General features: G+C 39.2%; 1 protein-coding gene across 8 annotated transcripts in view; it reads right to left on the reverse strand.

The window, feature by feature from the left end:
• pcbp3 (poly(rC) binding protein 3) overlaps positions 1-17,191 on the reverse strand; it is a 99,824-nt gene continuing 82,633 nt past the window's right edge. For 5 of the 8 annotated variants that reach the window (XM_031296508.2, XM_031296507.2, XM_036003961.1 and 2 more), the window contains 7 exons: positions 15,718-15,846; positions 13,389-13,463; positions 11,826-11,867; positions 10,745-10,823; positions 8,726-8,778; positions 6,918-7,087; positions 5,486-5,585 (listed from right to left, as the gene is read on the reverse strand). In XM_031296508.2, coding sequence (XP_031152368.1) covers positions 5,531-5,585; positions 6,918-7,087; positions 8,726-8,778; positions 10,745-10,823; positions 11,826-11,867; positions 13,389-13,463; positions 15,718-15,846 — 603 coding nt within the window. In that variant the 3' untranslated portion in view covers positions 5,486-5,530. Of the gene's footprint in view, positions 3,500-5,485; positions 5,586-6,917; positions 7,088-8,725; positions 8,779-10,744; positions 10,824-11,825; positions 11,868-13,388; positions 13,464-15,717; positions 15,847-17,191 lie in introns of those variants that run through there. The other 3 variants (XM_031296513.2, XM_031296512.2, XM_031296511.2) reach the window with 3 other exon arrangements.

Below are 17,191 nucleotides of genomic sequence, written 5' to 3' on the forward strand. Positions count from 1 at the left end.
TGAAGGGAAAAAACACAAACTTTATTCTCTTCTTTTTACAAAACATTTCAGAATCATCCTCAATAAATAATGAATCCAATACAGACCTTCAAGAAGCAAAAGATCAAACTTAAACATGATCAGACACATTTTCCCCAAACAGCATCATATAGTGCCAGCCTTTAATTTTTTGCTGCTCTAGCACGGTAACAAAAGTGTTAATGTATCAGTAAAACGACAAAAGCAACACAAGAAGAGGTGTTTGACCAACACAGCATCGTAGAATGATGAGCACATGAGCGAAACCATGATTATGAAAGATATGACGATTAAAAAGGCAACTGAGAAAATCATCGGTCATACTGTAAAGTAGCATGACTGCATCTTGGCTGGCAACCAACCAGCAGACACTTTACACCTACAAGCAGCCATTAATGTGCACTTTGCAAAAAGATATTTAAGTACTTTAATGTTCAGATTCTGTAAATGATGGAACATTTTTAAATGACACCCTCAACCAGCTGTTCCTGTTTGGTCATCTGAAACACATCTGGATGCAGCCAGATGAGCGCTAATGTACAGATTTACATTCGTAACGTAAATGTGAAGCAACGTGTAAATGTGAAATGTAAATGTAATGTAAAGCAGCCTTGTTTCGACGACAGCAATGTATTAACTGACTAACAAAGGATGTATAATCAATTCTAACCAAAAGCAAAGTACCTGAGCCTAAACAGCTATGATGAAAGAATATTCCCCAAACATCATTTCTATAGTTATCATTGGAGTGATGCAAATCTGTGCTTTGGGAGTAAAATGTGTAAATGTATTATGATAAGGTGGATTAAAAAATAGTAGCTACCTGCAATCAGTAACACGCAGCCATCAGATAAACATCATATTACTTGTGGGAGTGTCATGTTCAGGGCCTGAAGTTAACTTTTTTTGTCCACCAGCCACTGTGGCAGGTGGATTTTAAAATCTTCTAGCCACACAGGCTTTTTACCAGCCAATTTATTTGGCCTCATAAAGTTGAAATACAGGAAATGTACAAGCAACGTTCTTGAATTTGTTAAGAATACACATTTAAGTGCTGCCGTCTCTTCACCACAGTAATGTGCCGCCACATTTTTTAGCTCAAATCCAAGGAAATTGCGGACTTGGGTTAAAATGTGAAAGAACAACTGTTGCAAAAAAATAAATGAATGAATCTTTTAGTTCTCATTGGCTACCCACCGACATGCAGGTAGATTGACAGTTTCACCCGCCAATGGCAGAATTCACCTCTATTTTGTGCGTGGTCGGGTGTTAATTTCAGGCCCTGGTCACGTTTGACTGTGAAGTGATAGATGGATTTTTTTTTTATCTTATAGCCTACATTTTGAAATGAGAGCTACAGATAGTAGTAAGGCCATCCTTTCATATGTTTGCAGAACATACAGAAAAGTATTGGTCTATATCTAACATAATAATTTAGAAAATAATCAGATTTCATAACATTGTATATATCTAGTGTGATAAATTGTAGATTAAAATTTGAAATAAGTCATCTGTAACAGACCTCATTTTCAGAGTAACCTGCCCAACTTAAGGAAATTCCAAACGTTTTGATAAATAAGCATTTCTACTCTACTGCAGTATAGTCATCATTCTGCATCATGTTCTACTGTACTAATTCAAGTGCCTGTTTAAAAAGACACCCTTAAAGGTGTTATAATCGAGTATGACATGTAATTGATAGCAGTTCAAACCCATTTTGAAATACATTCAGCTTTTAGCTTGAACAGTTCTGTGTTTGAACAGGTGTCTGTGCATTTGATTAAGACAAGCTAACAGCTAAACAGATGTCCAACGTGATGTAACCAAGGAGATGCTCTATTCAATGGCAACTGCAGAGACTCATACATAAATGTATATGTAAGCCTTGTACATATATGTAGCCTGATTGAATGACATAACCTGCGAAACCAACAACAGGATGATTGACATCAACAGTTTCTTTCATACATGCTAAACAGAAACACATTACATTTTCCGTATCTGGAACAGCTTGATGCCTACCAAACAGGTGTCTGAAAAACAGCCCTTTTGGCCTGCACTGAAACCTTAAATGAGCTACATGTGAGTGCAAATATACAATATACACTAGACAATCCTGAGACCTTTCTATATGGCCCATGACTCTTATACACAGTTGTTATGAGATGTCAGTTTGAATAACATGATAACTTTAGGCTATATTATGTTTGTGAAGTATAGGGGCATTAAAGTGATGTTTATTTGTAGCATGCATTTGGATTTCACTCTTCACTGCAGTCATTTACTTGGATTATTTTCATTTTTTTCACCCAACCTTTTTGTCAGGTCGCACATGAAATTCAGAAAGATGAAAATTTGTCCATTAAGGTGGATGTTTTTTTTGGCTAGTACCCATTTTAAATTTGAGTCGGAGTGACACATTGAGATAACAAATAGACGTGAATGTTCAAGGCTTGCTCCATTCCCTTTCACTACTCAATCTACCTTTTTACCTGTGTGACTTTGAAATAAATTGGAAATGCTGTAGGTTTTGTGTGTCATGCAGACCAATCTATAATGTGCATACAACGCTAAGACAAGCAGGCACATGTCTACAGTAAAGCACTGATTTCATCAGTCATGAAATCAGTGTAAAATAAACTGAATAGAATATCTGACTTTTTAGGTTTACTTTGCATTTACTCTCAAGTGCCTGCAATGCAAGAAAGACAAGTACAGTGATGTGTGTTAAAACGAGGTAAAACCAAGCAACCCTGTCTCCTAAAAATGGCATTCCCATACAACGAACCTGCATTCTCTGTTATGTTTTGAGGGAAACATATTTTCCCCCCATTACGTTTGTCTTTGACCTATCACAAATGCAGTACGTCTCTAATCAAAGCCAACAAATGGTGGATGGATGGGTCAAGCCAACACAGGACTTTCACAGAGGAAACCGCTGTTCGTGTCCCGTGTGAAACCGAATGTCAATGTTGACTTGGTTACATAACATACTTAACCTTCGTCTCGTGCATAACTTATGTTTAAAACAGTGACCGTTTTGTGTGGCGGTCAGAAAGTGCCAAAGGCTAACTTCTCCCACCAGGCTGGAAAATACGTTTCCTGCGAAAGGTAATTGAGAAGACAGTTTTGTTGTATGGGAACGTAATTTTTTTGGGACACAGTGTTAAAACAAAGTGGTGGGGTGCGTGAGATGCCATGAAAGGTACTAGAGTGTCAAAAAAGTAAAGTGATCTTTCAGAAACAGAACCAACTGAGTTTCAGATAGGTGTGAGGAATCCTAGTAACAGTGCCGATACGCATGTTTACAGTGAATACTAGAAATCATAAAAGTGAAAGTCACTTAAATATCAGGACAGTCAAATACAGAGAAATAAATATGTACTAGGTGTAATGCCATTCGCTCAAAGGTCATGTGATGCACTGAGGGAAGATGGGTAGAAACTAGAGTGTGCCCATTCCAGTGACTTCAGACGTCAGCCTAGAACAGTTCAGGGAAGGCAGGGGAGAGGGGTGGGGGGAGGGGAGCAGGGGGAGGGGAAGGTACGGGGAGGCAGACAGAGAAAATAAAACAGCTGTGAAAGAAGAACTTTCGCTTGACAGTGAAAGTTATGCTGCAAGGGCTGGATTTGTGCTCCAATTTTTGCTGGCACCAGTTATTTTTTATTTTTTACACAGATTTGATACCATATTTTCATTGTACCCTCTTACATAAAACGTCTTACCGTCTAAAAAATATGGTAACACAACAATGCAATACCAACCCCCTCATGAAGCCATGCAGTGGACAGAAAAGAAATGGTGGTGTCATGAAATGTGTAGAAATTGCTGGATTCCCTGACAGAGGCATCACATCACTCTTCTTTCTAACAGCATTGCTCAAGTGGCAGTCATGTGTTTAGTCTTTTTTTCTTTGCTTTTTTGTTCATTTTACACTTTTTATTATTTTTACTCTTTGCAGACAATGACACAATAGGACTTAATAGGCAAATGTATCTAATATAGTAATGACAAAAAGAAATACAATATTATTCTTGGAACGAGGCATGCCAAATAAATACTTCAAGGAATAGTTTGACATTTTAGAAAATACGCTATAGTCCCTTTCTTGCAGTAAGCTGAGAAGATCAATACCACTCTCATGTCTGCACGTTAAAGCCAGGAGATAATTAGCTTAGCTTAGCACAGCATAGACTGAAAACGGGAGAAACAGCTAGTCATGGATCTGTCTTAAGGTAGCTGAATCTGCCTACTAGCACCTTTTAAAACTCACTAATTAACATTTCCAAGCTTGTCTGTTCAATTCATAGAAAAAGTGTAAAAATGGCAAGTTGTTTTTTACGGAGGGATATGTGCCCAACTGTGTCGGAGCCATAGACAGTATATAAACTGGACCAACAGATCCCTTGTCTCTGGACGGAGACCAGTGAAGGATATTAGAAGCACTTTTCTGGTGAGCGCTGAGCATTACTGCGCAGCCTCCAAATGAGAGAGACGACGTAAATGTGACGTGAGCAACCTGTCTGAAAGTTGGAAGTCTTCTGGTAGCTGTGCCAAGAGAAATCTCAATCATTCCCAATCTTGCAGAGACGGAGAGCGTAGGTATATGTAAGGAGATAACATGGACACAGGCTAATTATTGCTAACTAAAATGCTAGTTAACATTAGTAATTAAACTTAAACAGCTAATGTAAGTCGAAACTGCCTGCGAGCTTCTCCTGTACTATACGGTAATTCCTCTACTATGTGACAGTAAGTCGCGTGGTTATGACACAATCGTTAGCCTATTTTTACAAAAACGTCTGCTACGGAGCCATAACGTGAGATACAAGGTAATGGAGCCTTTTATACATTGTTGTATTTCTTTAGAAATAAACAATGGACAAATAGAGTCTTTAAACATTTCAGATGTAAAGTTATTCGCTGTCAAAGTGACGTCAAAATGAATGGCAGTCAATGGAATGCTAACGGGGGGTGAGCGTTTGGTAGCATCAAAATGGCGCCATAGGAGGTTCGAGTTCTGAAGAGAGGCTTACCCCCTTGGTCGGAGCAGTGACATACTGGAGCCTTGTCATCAAAGTGAGGTTGCCAGGCAACCACCATGTTAATATGTGTGCTTCAGAGTTGATGGTATGCAGATGTTCTAGCCTCTGGATAGAGCCAGGCTAAGCCTTAGCTTAGCATCTCCTGGATCTAGCTTCATATCTCAACAGAGATGAAAGTGGTATCAATCTTTCTTATCTAACTCTAAGCAAAAACAATAATAACTGAATATCCCAAAATGTCAAACTATTCTTAACGATACACTGGCTACATCCATTTAAAACAAATCCCAGTTGTTGTTAAGTCTGACTTTTACTATAGGTCTCCCACAGGCTAATGCTAAAGTGTAATGTCAAACCAAGGGAGTCTAGGGGAAGTTCCATGGGATAACACATAGAGGTTAATTGAGAAGCGGTTGTTTTGATGTTAGCTTCTGCAAACAGAAGCAGATTTTGAGGGGGGGATGACTTCAGGATGTAGTCATGGATGAGGGGTCATTCCACATGGCAGCCACGTCCCTGAACCTGCCAGTGGAATTGTGGGAAAGCAATAGCCATTAGTTTCTCAGCGGATTCTTGTCTGAAATCCCCTTTAAGAAGTCAAAGACATACAGTTGGTTGAGTATGTGGGTTCCCCTGCTCTGACGCTGATAACATTGGACTTTGAGGTGTACTGTAAGGAGCCTGTGGAGATCAGTGAGGTTCCGTTTTCTCCGAGTTGCGGATTAAAACATTTATTTTCTCTGTTGATAATGAATTAGTGGTTTCAGTGGATATAGGGGGGGGGGAAAGAGATGGGGGTAGTGGAGCATGGCAAGAACATTTAAATGAAAAATATGTTCCTCAGTATTTTACTGGTATGTGCAGTGTCTTACCATCCAGACCCTGTTTATCTAGTCTGGGGCTCCACAGAGTTTGTCTTACGGTTAGTTACTTTTAATGTAATAACATGAATTACCATTACTTATAAACTATACTACTCCTTCCTCTGAGTATTACACACTTGGAATGTCAGACCTAGAGTCACAACACGTATTACCACATCACAATCTCAATATTCTTGGGCAATTATGTACAATAATAACTCTTTGCAATAATTTGTAATAAGTTACATGTGCAATATCTGTTATTTAATCACTGCTGCTACTGATATTTACACAGTACTTCATTTGTATTCCCTCTGTACTTTATTTAGGTTCACATCCATCATTCCATTGTTTAAGCAACATGATCTTTTTAACTTTTTTTCTTTCTTTCTGTGAGCAACTGCAACTGAACAATTTCCCTGAGGGAATCAATAAAGTATTCTGATTCTGAATGGCAAATACACCAGGGTTATCTTACATAGTTATATCTGCTATATTGGGCTTGTTGAGGCTGAATACCTCTTTGTGTTGTTTTAGAGATTGATCGAAAATTTGATGATGCATTTATTGAACCTCCAATTTACCAATCTGCAGGTTCTGTTCAGAGACACAGCTTACTTGTCTCAGTAGTTGGCATTGCTCCCATGAGCCACTTACTTGCAAAGAGTGTACTGGCTGAAACGTACTGCATTTTAATGTCTACACTTGGGTGGAAATAAGGGACAAAAGTAGAAAGAAACAAGCCAAGAATAAAACATGAACAGCCACATTATATATGGCTTGTCTGTCGCTTGTCAAAGCCTGACAGATATCGTATCAGTGTCATTAATGTCAGAATTTAACTAGCAAGCTATTTTTATTTTTTATTTTTTTTAAACAGCACAATCACAAAAATACGTTTTCTTGGATCTTCACTATAAGCATGGTCATTCAAGTGTCACTCTATGCTTTTGATTGTGCTGGAGCCCAGCGGTTAGAGCTAAAAGGTTACCTGGCATTGATGAGATACTGGGCCAGGCTGATGTTAGCAGGAGTCCCTGTGATGGTGATCTGGCGCTCTGACGAGCCCTCCATGGCGTTCGCAATTTTGATCTGCGCTCCAGACATCTGTCGAATCTCATTTATTTTGGTTCCCTGGCGTCCAATGATGCAGCCTATTAGCTGGGGAGAAAAAGTGGACGTCTTGGAACATGAAGCAAGAAAATGAAACGTCTGTGTTGTCTTAAATACATTCATACTTAGTACCTAATACACCTGAAGTTAAAAGGGAAAGTTTAATGGATCATGAAATGGTCTGGGTTTAATTTAAATGCCAATAATTCAAGAAGTTGCGTTTGATGAATGATAGTATGGTCAATAGAGCAGCTGATTGGGGGTACTCTACTGTGCAAACAGTCTGAACTGAAGTTTGCAGCATCATTGTTGTTGATGTCAGTCATTTGTTCTCATAACATTTAAACGTTGAAGTATGATCTCAGTTTACTCAATTTGCTTTAAAGCTCCATTGTGTAATTTTTTGAGGTGATTCTTAGCAAAACCCCCTTTGTTCTTTCACAAATATGTGCTCATTCATGTGTAATTACTTCCACCAACTAATCAAAGTATTCTCTCGTAAGCGTAGGATCTTTAGAATCATTCAGAATACATACATGGAGGGGGAGAAGATTACTCGCGACTGCCGGCAGATTTGAAAGCCTGTTGAAGATGGAGGATCACTATTCTCTAGGACATGTAACGGAGTCGCCAAGGAAGTTAAAAAGATAATTAAAACGACAACACGACAGGCAAAGCAACAAGACCAAAGTCAATATTGGAGTGGCTTTTCCAAGATGGAAAGAGCTCATAAGGAGCAAGGATTTTAAAAGAGACACCGAAGTTTCCTGCTTTCTTCTCAAAAGGTAATTCTACCTATTTGTGTAAATTTGAAGTTTTATAGTTGCTTGGCTAATTATAGCATGGTTGTGCATAATGCTAGAACGACGTCTAGGATACTTTTCCTCGTGTCAATGATGAAAAAGGATTGTCTACCTTGTAACATAAACATAATCATATGTGTCGTGATTTCCCTGGCAGACAACTCGCGTCATGCAGATGTAACACAGACTAGCTACAGCTAGAACAGCTGCGTGTAAACGATGGAGATACTAAGAGCTAATTTCAGTTTCATTGACATTGTTCATACTGCTCAGAGAAATATATTAAAAACACAAACCTCCGTTGCTTCTCTCCTACGCTGTAAACATTGCCTTACACTATTAATCTCGTACAATATACAGAATAACAATAGCACTGATACTTTAATAACATTAGCTTGCAAATGTTTGGGAACCTGATAGCTGACGTTAGCAATGAAATGGTACCAAAATAACGTAAAACTATTATTACACTGGAAGGAACACTCACGGACGAAGTCATACTTCTTGGAATAATACGGCCACCGTAGGAGTTAAAACGCGCTCGGAATGGGAGGGGTTAGAAAGTAATATTCAGTTGGTTGTCATATACAATTTCACCGCTAGATGGGAGAAATTCTTACACAATGGAGCTTTAATTATCAGTGAATTAGCAGTTATAATTTCACTTAATCAGATAGGTGTGCTTTATGACAATTGTCTGCATAATTATAGGTACTACACTATGACATAAACCACACTCTTTTGTGCACAATCGTCTTAACATAATTTGTATTTACAAACGTATATAGGTATGACATGCCAATTGAAAGAGACATAATTTGAAAAGTAAAGCATTTTGAAACATATATCCCTCAGTCAGCTGTCTCAAGAAAGTGTTACTCACATCATTAGGAATGGTGAGTTCATGGGTGCTGGCTGGTGGACTGGCATCCAAACCTGAATTTGGGAGCAATGGGATAAGAAAGGAGATTTGACTTTTAAAAAGTCGCTTTAACCTTTTTAAAGGAGTATTTTGACATTTTGGGAAATATATTTATTCACTTCTCTGTCAAGAATCGGAAGATTGACACCAGTCTCATGTCAGAGTTGTATCAGCCTTCTAATTTAACTCTTATTAATGAAAATGACAATAAATGTATTTGCCAAAACTTCAAACCGCTCCTTAAGTACCTGCATATGTTAGCTTATTTCTCAGTCCACCTTTTGTTGTAGTTTTTCACTGTTTCTCCTTATTGTGTTAGTGTGTATGTTTTGTCAGGATGTGAGAAACGTCAGCTAAAATGCATTTAAGAAAAGGGAAATTTTTTAAAGAGACTGTCCTCCCCGAAAAATGACCCAATATGTCGTTTGTACAAGCCGCCTATTACGACCCATATTTATTGTGACGGCGACCTCTAGTGGCTGTAGTTGTTATGACGGGAGCAAAAGAGAAAGGCAGGTGATGAAGTATAAACAGCGACAAAGTCCGTGTAAGGATGGGTCAAACAAACACAGGACTTTAGCCCAGAAGACAATTGTTTGTGTCCTGTGTAAAACCAAAAGTCAACATAAGTTAACTATGTTAGGCTACGTAACGTACGTAAGTATGTGAAGTTACGTAACTACATCACATACTTACGTACATAAATGAAGTTACATGACACATATGAACGTACTTATTTTAACGTGCTCACATTATGCTCATTTTCAGGTTCATAATTATATTTAGAGGTTATATCAGAATAGGTTTACATGGTTTAATTTAAAAAAACGACATATTTTTGTTGTACTGCACTTTTGTTGTACAGCTCCTCCTTTCACCCTGTGTGTTGAGCTCTCTGTTTTAGCTACAGAGTGAGACATCTCACTTCTGTTCCATCTTTGTTGGGAGTCGCACATGCGCAGTAGCTATGTAAGGACTACTAGCCAGTCAGAAGCAGAGTATGAGGGCGTGCCATGCTAGCAGCTAGGCGAGCATTATAACGTGTGTTCCAAAGTGACCACGTTTTTCTCTGAAGTAAAGGCTGGACTACAATAGAGCTGTTTGGAGCAGTTTGTGAACAGTGTTTTCTGTTGGAGATGGTAAGTCTCTTTGGGGTGGACTTTGGGCTTTTTCACTTTGTAAACCTATAACGTGCACAAAAAGATATATAACACAATAAAGGAAAAGGGAAAAGCCAAAAAAGCATAATATGAGCACTTTAACCCAACCCATGATCTTTTCCTAAACCTAACGAAGCACAAATTGTCTCCTAAACCTAACCACACTGCAACCGTTCCATAACGTTAACCACGTGTTAAAAACTGCGACTGTTATGTTTAGGACGTGTTGATCGGTTGCCACCGGTAGGGACGTTTATCTCGGAAGCGCTCCTGTGGGTCGTTTTAGGGGGTAGTAAAAAACGACCTATGTGGTCGTATGAGTTGGAAGACTCGTATTTTTAAATAACTCTTGACTCAATAAATAATTCCATGTATAAGGGTATCTACCACATCCTTTCAGATGAAAGTGGTAAAAAAAGAATCAAACATATTTATTCATGAGATCTTCGCTCTTTTGCAAGTACAATACAGGAAGAATAATATATGTACCAAGGTCCATGTGAAACAGTTGAATTCGGATGTGGGGGCAGATTCATTTGGTTTTTACAGTACAATGTGGCCAACCTTAATGGAAAGTTAAACAACAAAAAATGTCTTAGAGGAAGGATGTATCCTGCTTTCAAGTGATAAGGCAATTCACTGGAATAATAAAAAGACAGCGCCAAGAGAAAAATATATACATGAAAAAAATCAAAGGAGAGAAACCACAGGGGTCGAATCATGCTGTGCCAAAAGAGAGATAAGGTGGAAGGTAGGGAAAGAGAATCTTTCTCTGGATGCAAAGAGAAGGAAGTATCTAAAGGGCCTTGTGGGTACGTACCAGGGAAAGCAGGGGTGGTCTGTCCGAGAGGGGTAAAGGGGGTTTGCTGCATAGCCAACTGGTGGAGCTTGGTCAACTGCTGAAGGGTTAGGAGGGAAAGTAGAACTAAGAGGTTACTGTTACACAGGTCACACCAAGAAATGGAGCCAACCAAAAACTAGAGTGAAGAAACGGTGAGGAGAAGGAGGCCATGACGCAGGGTGGTGGATGACAAAAAAAAGTACGAGAAAAAGAGGTACAGAAAGAGGGTAACTGTCTGTCACGGAGTTGTAAATTGCTAGGTAATTTGAATCTTCTTCCCTTTTCTACCAATTTCCATGTCATTTTCACATACGCCAATGTGATTTATTTTTTTTCTTCTTTTTTCAAATTACAAAATGGAGAGACAAACACCACCACTCATGAGCACATTAGCCAAACGCAGGAAATACTTTCGTTCCCATTTTCCCCCTCAATTACCATGTGTCCTTCTAGCTGGCACTTATGACTCAAAAGCGACTTGGTCACGGGATGTTCATCCCCTGCTGTGGATCATTTCCATCAGGAATGGGGGGAAGACGGATGCTTTGGAGCCTTCTCCTTTTTAAGAGGAGTTTTAATGAGGGTGGAAGATGGTGTCAAGCCTGTACTTGAGTGATTGTACCGTCAACCACCACCTCCAGCGGCATCAATCATTGCCCAACTTTGAATTAGTGGATCTGACACAAGGTAGCTCTTGAGATGGTCTTAAGACGAGGACATATGAAGGCAGACTATTAATGGAGGCTGTATCTTCCACTGGAATTAAAAAGCTGTCAACATCAAAACTGCCATTATTGTCTTTGCCTTTATCATTATCCACAGCAGTCACCGTTTTGTTAACAACCACATCTGGTAAGAGTTATTTCCAGTGGTTGAGCTGTAGTCCACCCTTAAATCACAAGGACACCGTTTTTGGAAATCTTGTTTTATAACTTGCCTCTAAATAACTTCAAAGAGCTGGTGTGGCAATGCAATAAAATGTCTGCTACTCTTTTTAATTAGACATAATGAAGATACAGGTAGGATTCTTGATTAATTCAGAAAGAGACCAGGAACTCACATCTGGGTGTGGTATGGCATACTGTCCCTGAATTGTGTAGGCCTGGAAAGATGAAAAATCATAACAGATAGCAGATATTAGAATCTTATTTACAATATGATGGGGAAAAAAAAACACAATCAGCTTGCTCATTCTAAGCGCTTTACAAACCGTCTGTACACTTGTAGCTCAAATAACCATGATGTTTTGTTTTTTTGTGTGTGAAGTGATATTACAACGTATGATATTAATCATTCTCATCATTACCACATTCAAAGCAGTAAAACATCAACAGTGTGTGTAGACGAGTGTGAAGTGCAAGTCTTGGAAGCGCTTAATTTTGAATTGAATTACTATATAAACACACACTGGTTTCTGTGAGTGTCATACAAGATAATGTCTTATATGATGTTCTGCACTAGACTCAAATACAGAAGTGGTATGTTCACTGTGGACACTTGAGAAACATCTGAGAATAAGTGCAAACATTTCATAATATACAGAAAGTTGCTTTGCCACCAGTCGTCTAAGGAAGAGCTCCTGGAAGAGCTGCTTCATGACTCTTTATCTACGGTGCTCTTCAAGATCAAGATAAAACTTTATTGTCCCACAAGGTGGGAAATTTGTCTTGGGCACTTACATTGTTTGAGCACTTACATTTTTTTAATCATGCATTCAATTCTACATAGAATACGTCTCAGATGATTAATACACATGCATCTAGGTTCCAAATGACTGGAGTGGACACAATTACAGGAACATCTGCGCAAAGTGATGCAATCCAAAGCGACATCGGTAAAACCTACAGCAGCTTCAGAAATAACCATAGTGTTGTATGAACACGTTGGACATAAGTCTAAACTTCACAAAGGTAGAATTTATAAAAGATTGGGTGGAACTATATTGCACAGGTGTTTCTGCGTTTCTGCGTTCTCTATGTGATTGTGTTCCCTCTTCAGAATGTTCCCAAACAGCCTCCTGTTATGTTGTCTCTGAGGCTTCAACTGTGTCTTACAATCAGCGTCCACTGGGTATAATTTCCAGACAAAAGCCACCAAATCAGAGTCATTACAAGACGTTATGTGAAGTGTTGCTCAAATGTATCTCTTTTGTTTGCTACATTTTCAAAATGCATCAACAGCTTTTAGTCAAGTTCTGCAACTCAATTATCTACATTAGCTAGACTGACAAAAGTATTTGCTGTTCATTCTTGCTGACACTAATGTCATGAATTGCATACTTTGGTACCAAAGTCACATATTTTGTGCACACATCAAACCAACCCTACTTCCCTAAGACTTTTTAAAGCAGTTTAATAATGTCACATTACCTTTGCCTTTGTTACTGAGAGTGCACATCAGGCATACAGTATTTGCACGACAGCAAGTTTGTCAGGAAAAAGTAAACGCAGGCCATTTTAGTGTTTGAACAAAGCCAATGCTGTAATGTTTCTAGCCTCATTTGTAAAAGGGCTGTGGTGGCATAGAACTGCAGTAACAGGCAGTGGCTGATGCTGCAGTACAGTAAAAGTCTCAGGTTGGCTGTAGGCACAAACTTACAAGCTAGCGCTAGCTCAGCTCTTACCTGGCCACCAGAAAAAATGACCGGCGTGGAGGCGGGCTTTGGGCGATAAGGGATGGTGGCACCTTTTGGTGGAGACTAAAAGAAAAGGAAGAGAGAGGAGATTCAGAGTCAGCATGTTCTTACTTTTATTTGAAAAAGGCAACTGCTCGTTCAACGATTTGTGAAATATGCTTATTCGCTTTCTTGCTGAGAGTTGGATAAGAAAATCTATACCATTCTTAAGTCTGTATACCAAATATGTTAGCTTAGCATAAAAATCCATCTACCAGCACCTCTAAAGCACAATGTAACATGTCATAACTTGTTTGTTTAATCTGAACAAAAAAAACCTAATTGTTAAAGGGACAGCTTGTGGTTTTGTTATGTGCCGGACTATTCTTGGCCAGGTGGCAGCTATTGTTTTTCCAACCCACTTTAGATGAAACCACGCAAACTTCAGTATGACGCAGCGTCAACAGCTGCGTTTCCATGGAAAGCTACAGTAGCTTGGAAAGTAGCATTATGGGGCAATGTTATGAATTTACTGTTTATCAGACTGCAAATGAGGCAAGAATTAGCTTGCTAGCGCTTGCTGAATTAAACTGAAGGTCATTCTCTGGAGCGGCTGTCCACTCTTGTCCCAGGAAAAGTAGTATCCTATCGGCAGGGAGTGCACTAGCTAACTAATTCTTGTCTCATTTGTCGTCTGATAAACCGTAAATTCATGAAATGCAGTGCCCCATAATTGTTATTTTTAAGCTACTGGAAGTTTCCCCAGGAACGCAGCCCTCAATACTGCGCCGAAGCTTTCATCATACGGAAGTGGCCGTGGTTTCATCTGAAGTGGGTTGGGAAGATAGACGTGGCCAGGTGCAGTGACTTCATGTTATTTAGTGAGCCTTAGAGGTGCTGGTAGGCAGACTTTATCTTTGGACAGAGCCAGGCTAGTTGTCTTGCTGTGTTTCCAGTCTGTATGCTAAGCTAAGCTAACCGGCTACTGGCTTCATATTTAATGAACAGAGATGAGAATGATAGTGATATTCTCATCTAACTCTCAGCAAGAAAAAGTCATAAGGGTATTTCTCAAAATGTTGAACAATTACTTTTAAAATACTAGTTGTCTAATGTTTTCCTATCTGGTTAAGTACGGTGTGTAATTTGTAAATGTATGTGAAGCAGGGCATTGATTGTAAAAAAACGTTTATTCAATAATCCTTAGGGCAAATACAGGAAAAGCATTCATTCATTCACTTAGTAATTCACATGTTTTATCAATCTAGGTAATCTCATTTCTCCAGGCGCTTTACTGCATCAAACTACATTAGAGTAAAAGCAATACAATCCACTCTGAGTCAATATTGCGTCCTGGTAACTTGGTGCTTACTGTGAAAATGTTTGAATTTGCTGGCAGCTTTTAAAAACTGAAATATGTTAGCGCTGAGAGGTATTAGTAATCTATTTGTGGAGATTAGGAAAATACAAAGGCCTGGCTCGAGTAAAACCTGTTGATCTCAGATTAAAATGCATCACCACGACTCTATTCTTTCTTACAATATGTGCTGTTTTTTTCTTCTAAGACAGCAGGAGGATGATTTCAGTGAGGAGGCAGGCGAGGTTCCAGTTTGCAAACTTACTATATTGACACAGTTATTGATTCAAGCTGTGCCACAGCAACAAGGCTGTTCAAAACAGAGGAGAGGGCTTAATCAGATTTCCTCTGTAGATGCTGTGCTGTAAAGGGAGGAGGATCCACTTAGGTATGTGCATTAAATACAATATCAAGGAACAGCAACTGTGTTTCAGAAATAGGCTTGGGGTTGCCTTACAGTTCACCTGGGTAGTTGTATGCAAAAAATGGTCAGATGGGAATTACAAATTGCTTCCACTAAACTGTAATGGGATCATTTTACTCAGTATAAAGTAATTTATAGTTCCACGACAAATTCATTGTTGAGTTTCTAATACCTATCCAAGTTTGCTTTAAAATGGAAAGAACATTTCTAGACACAAATTGCCCTCTAGGGGCCTCCATTATGCAGGCAGATTGTTTGTCAAGTTGACATTTATGGACAACAATAAGAAGGTGTTTCTGAGCCAGACATAGCCTAACTTGTATCTCATCTTATCTTCACTGATTCCCATTCACAAATCCTAAGAAAATGTGTTCTACCACCAGAAGTGGTGAATATAACTCAAACAATGCATTGTGTGAGTGTCTTGCCAGAAATGCAACACAACTTGTGTAGCCGTAAACTGTTCAATGCTGGCTTTTGTATGTTCTGCAAGAATACATGACTTCATTGCTAGCACTTGAATTAAAGCTGGTTTGCTAAATCTTTACACACTCTACCTCTAGCATGACCACACAGATTTGTTTGACACACTGGATGATGGCTTCTGGGGTTCCAGAGATTGTAACTGCACGTTCTGTGGAGTTGGGCAGCATGTCCCCTGCCACCTGAACCTGGGCCCCTGTGGACTGAAGGAGAGTAGAGTGACTTTGAGGGACAGTGTTGACAGAATTTAGTTCTTAATCACACATGTTGTGGCTAATGATTTTGGTGAGTTCAAACAGCCAGCTGCACTGGCCTCTACTGTATTGAAAGTTTCTTGAACCTCTGGCAACATCCAGTATCACAGCTGGGTATGTCTGTGACCACACCCAGCTGTGCTGTAGCATTGCACTGTAGTGTCACATTACATCACTGCTGCACAGAGTGTGGAAAAAGCATGTTGCCACCACTAGTTAGCAGTGCAGGTAGGATTATTAGACTGGGGGCAGTTACTTTTTGAAATTGTCTGTGTGAGCATGTTCGCATGCTGACATTACCATTTAGCGCAAAGCACAGCTGTGCTTAAGTACAGCCACACAGAGCCACTAGCATTACTGTAGGCTGTTAAGTCTTGATTATAGATGCATGTGTATTAATTCTCAGCATGTCTGTGCCCCTTCAACCCTCCAAACCTAAAAATGTGACTGATCATCTGACTTTGCTCCCTTATGCTTGTAGACCCAATTAGAGAACAACGCCTGTGTGAAAAAGAACACACATGCATCCACTGTGTGAGCACAGACGGAGCTCTCTAGCCATGTCATCTGACACCCCTTACGTCACGGATGTAGTAAATGGCAGTTAAGTTAAGTCTTTTACATTATGATACGGATATTGGGCCGATATTGACTCAAATAGCTAAATCTGGTATTGTGACAGTGGGGCTGGTTTCTTCAATTCAATTCTATGCTATATATATATATATATATATATATATATATATATATGCTCTATTGCTATATATGTTATATACTGGAATTTGAATCCTGTTTATTTTTTGACCAATGTGTTGCTGCATTTAAAAAGGTTTACACTTGAATTGTAATTCCTGTTAATCTTGTGCAGGATTTATTATTTTAATAATAACAATTCAGTAAATGTATATCTATGTATTTATTTGTTACATTTTGTTTTACAAAGGAAAGCAATGCTTAAGTCAAGCCTGATGTTGCCTTACGTAAAGGAATGACCCCAGTCACTTCCACACAGTGAGGAATACAGCTTATTAATTACACACTGGTACCGGATCGGTACTCGGCATCAGCCTATAACCAAAACCAAGGTATTGGTATGAAGACTGAAAAAGTTGAATCAGTGCATCCCTTTTTTTTTATAGGTACTAAAGGATTGTTTCCCAAACTGGGGTGCGTGAACCCCTAGGGGGGAGTGCAGGGTTGGGGGGGAATGTATACTTAGCTGGAGGTTGAAAGTCTGAAGGGGTACGGGACTGTAAAAAGTTTGGAAAACACTGTACTAGAGAGTGTTGTTGTT

The sequence above is a fragment of the Sander lucioperca genome, chromosome 8 (assembly GCF_008315115.2).
Source record: "Sander lucioperca isolate FBNREF2018 chromosome 8, SLUC_FBN_1.2, whole genome shotgun sequence".
In the NCBI taxonomy this organism is placed as follows: domain Eukaryota; kingdom Metazoa; phylum Chordata; class Actinopteri; order Perciformes; family Percidae; genus Sander; species Sander lucioperca.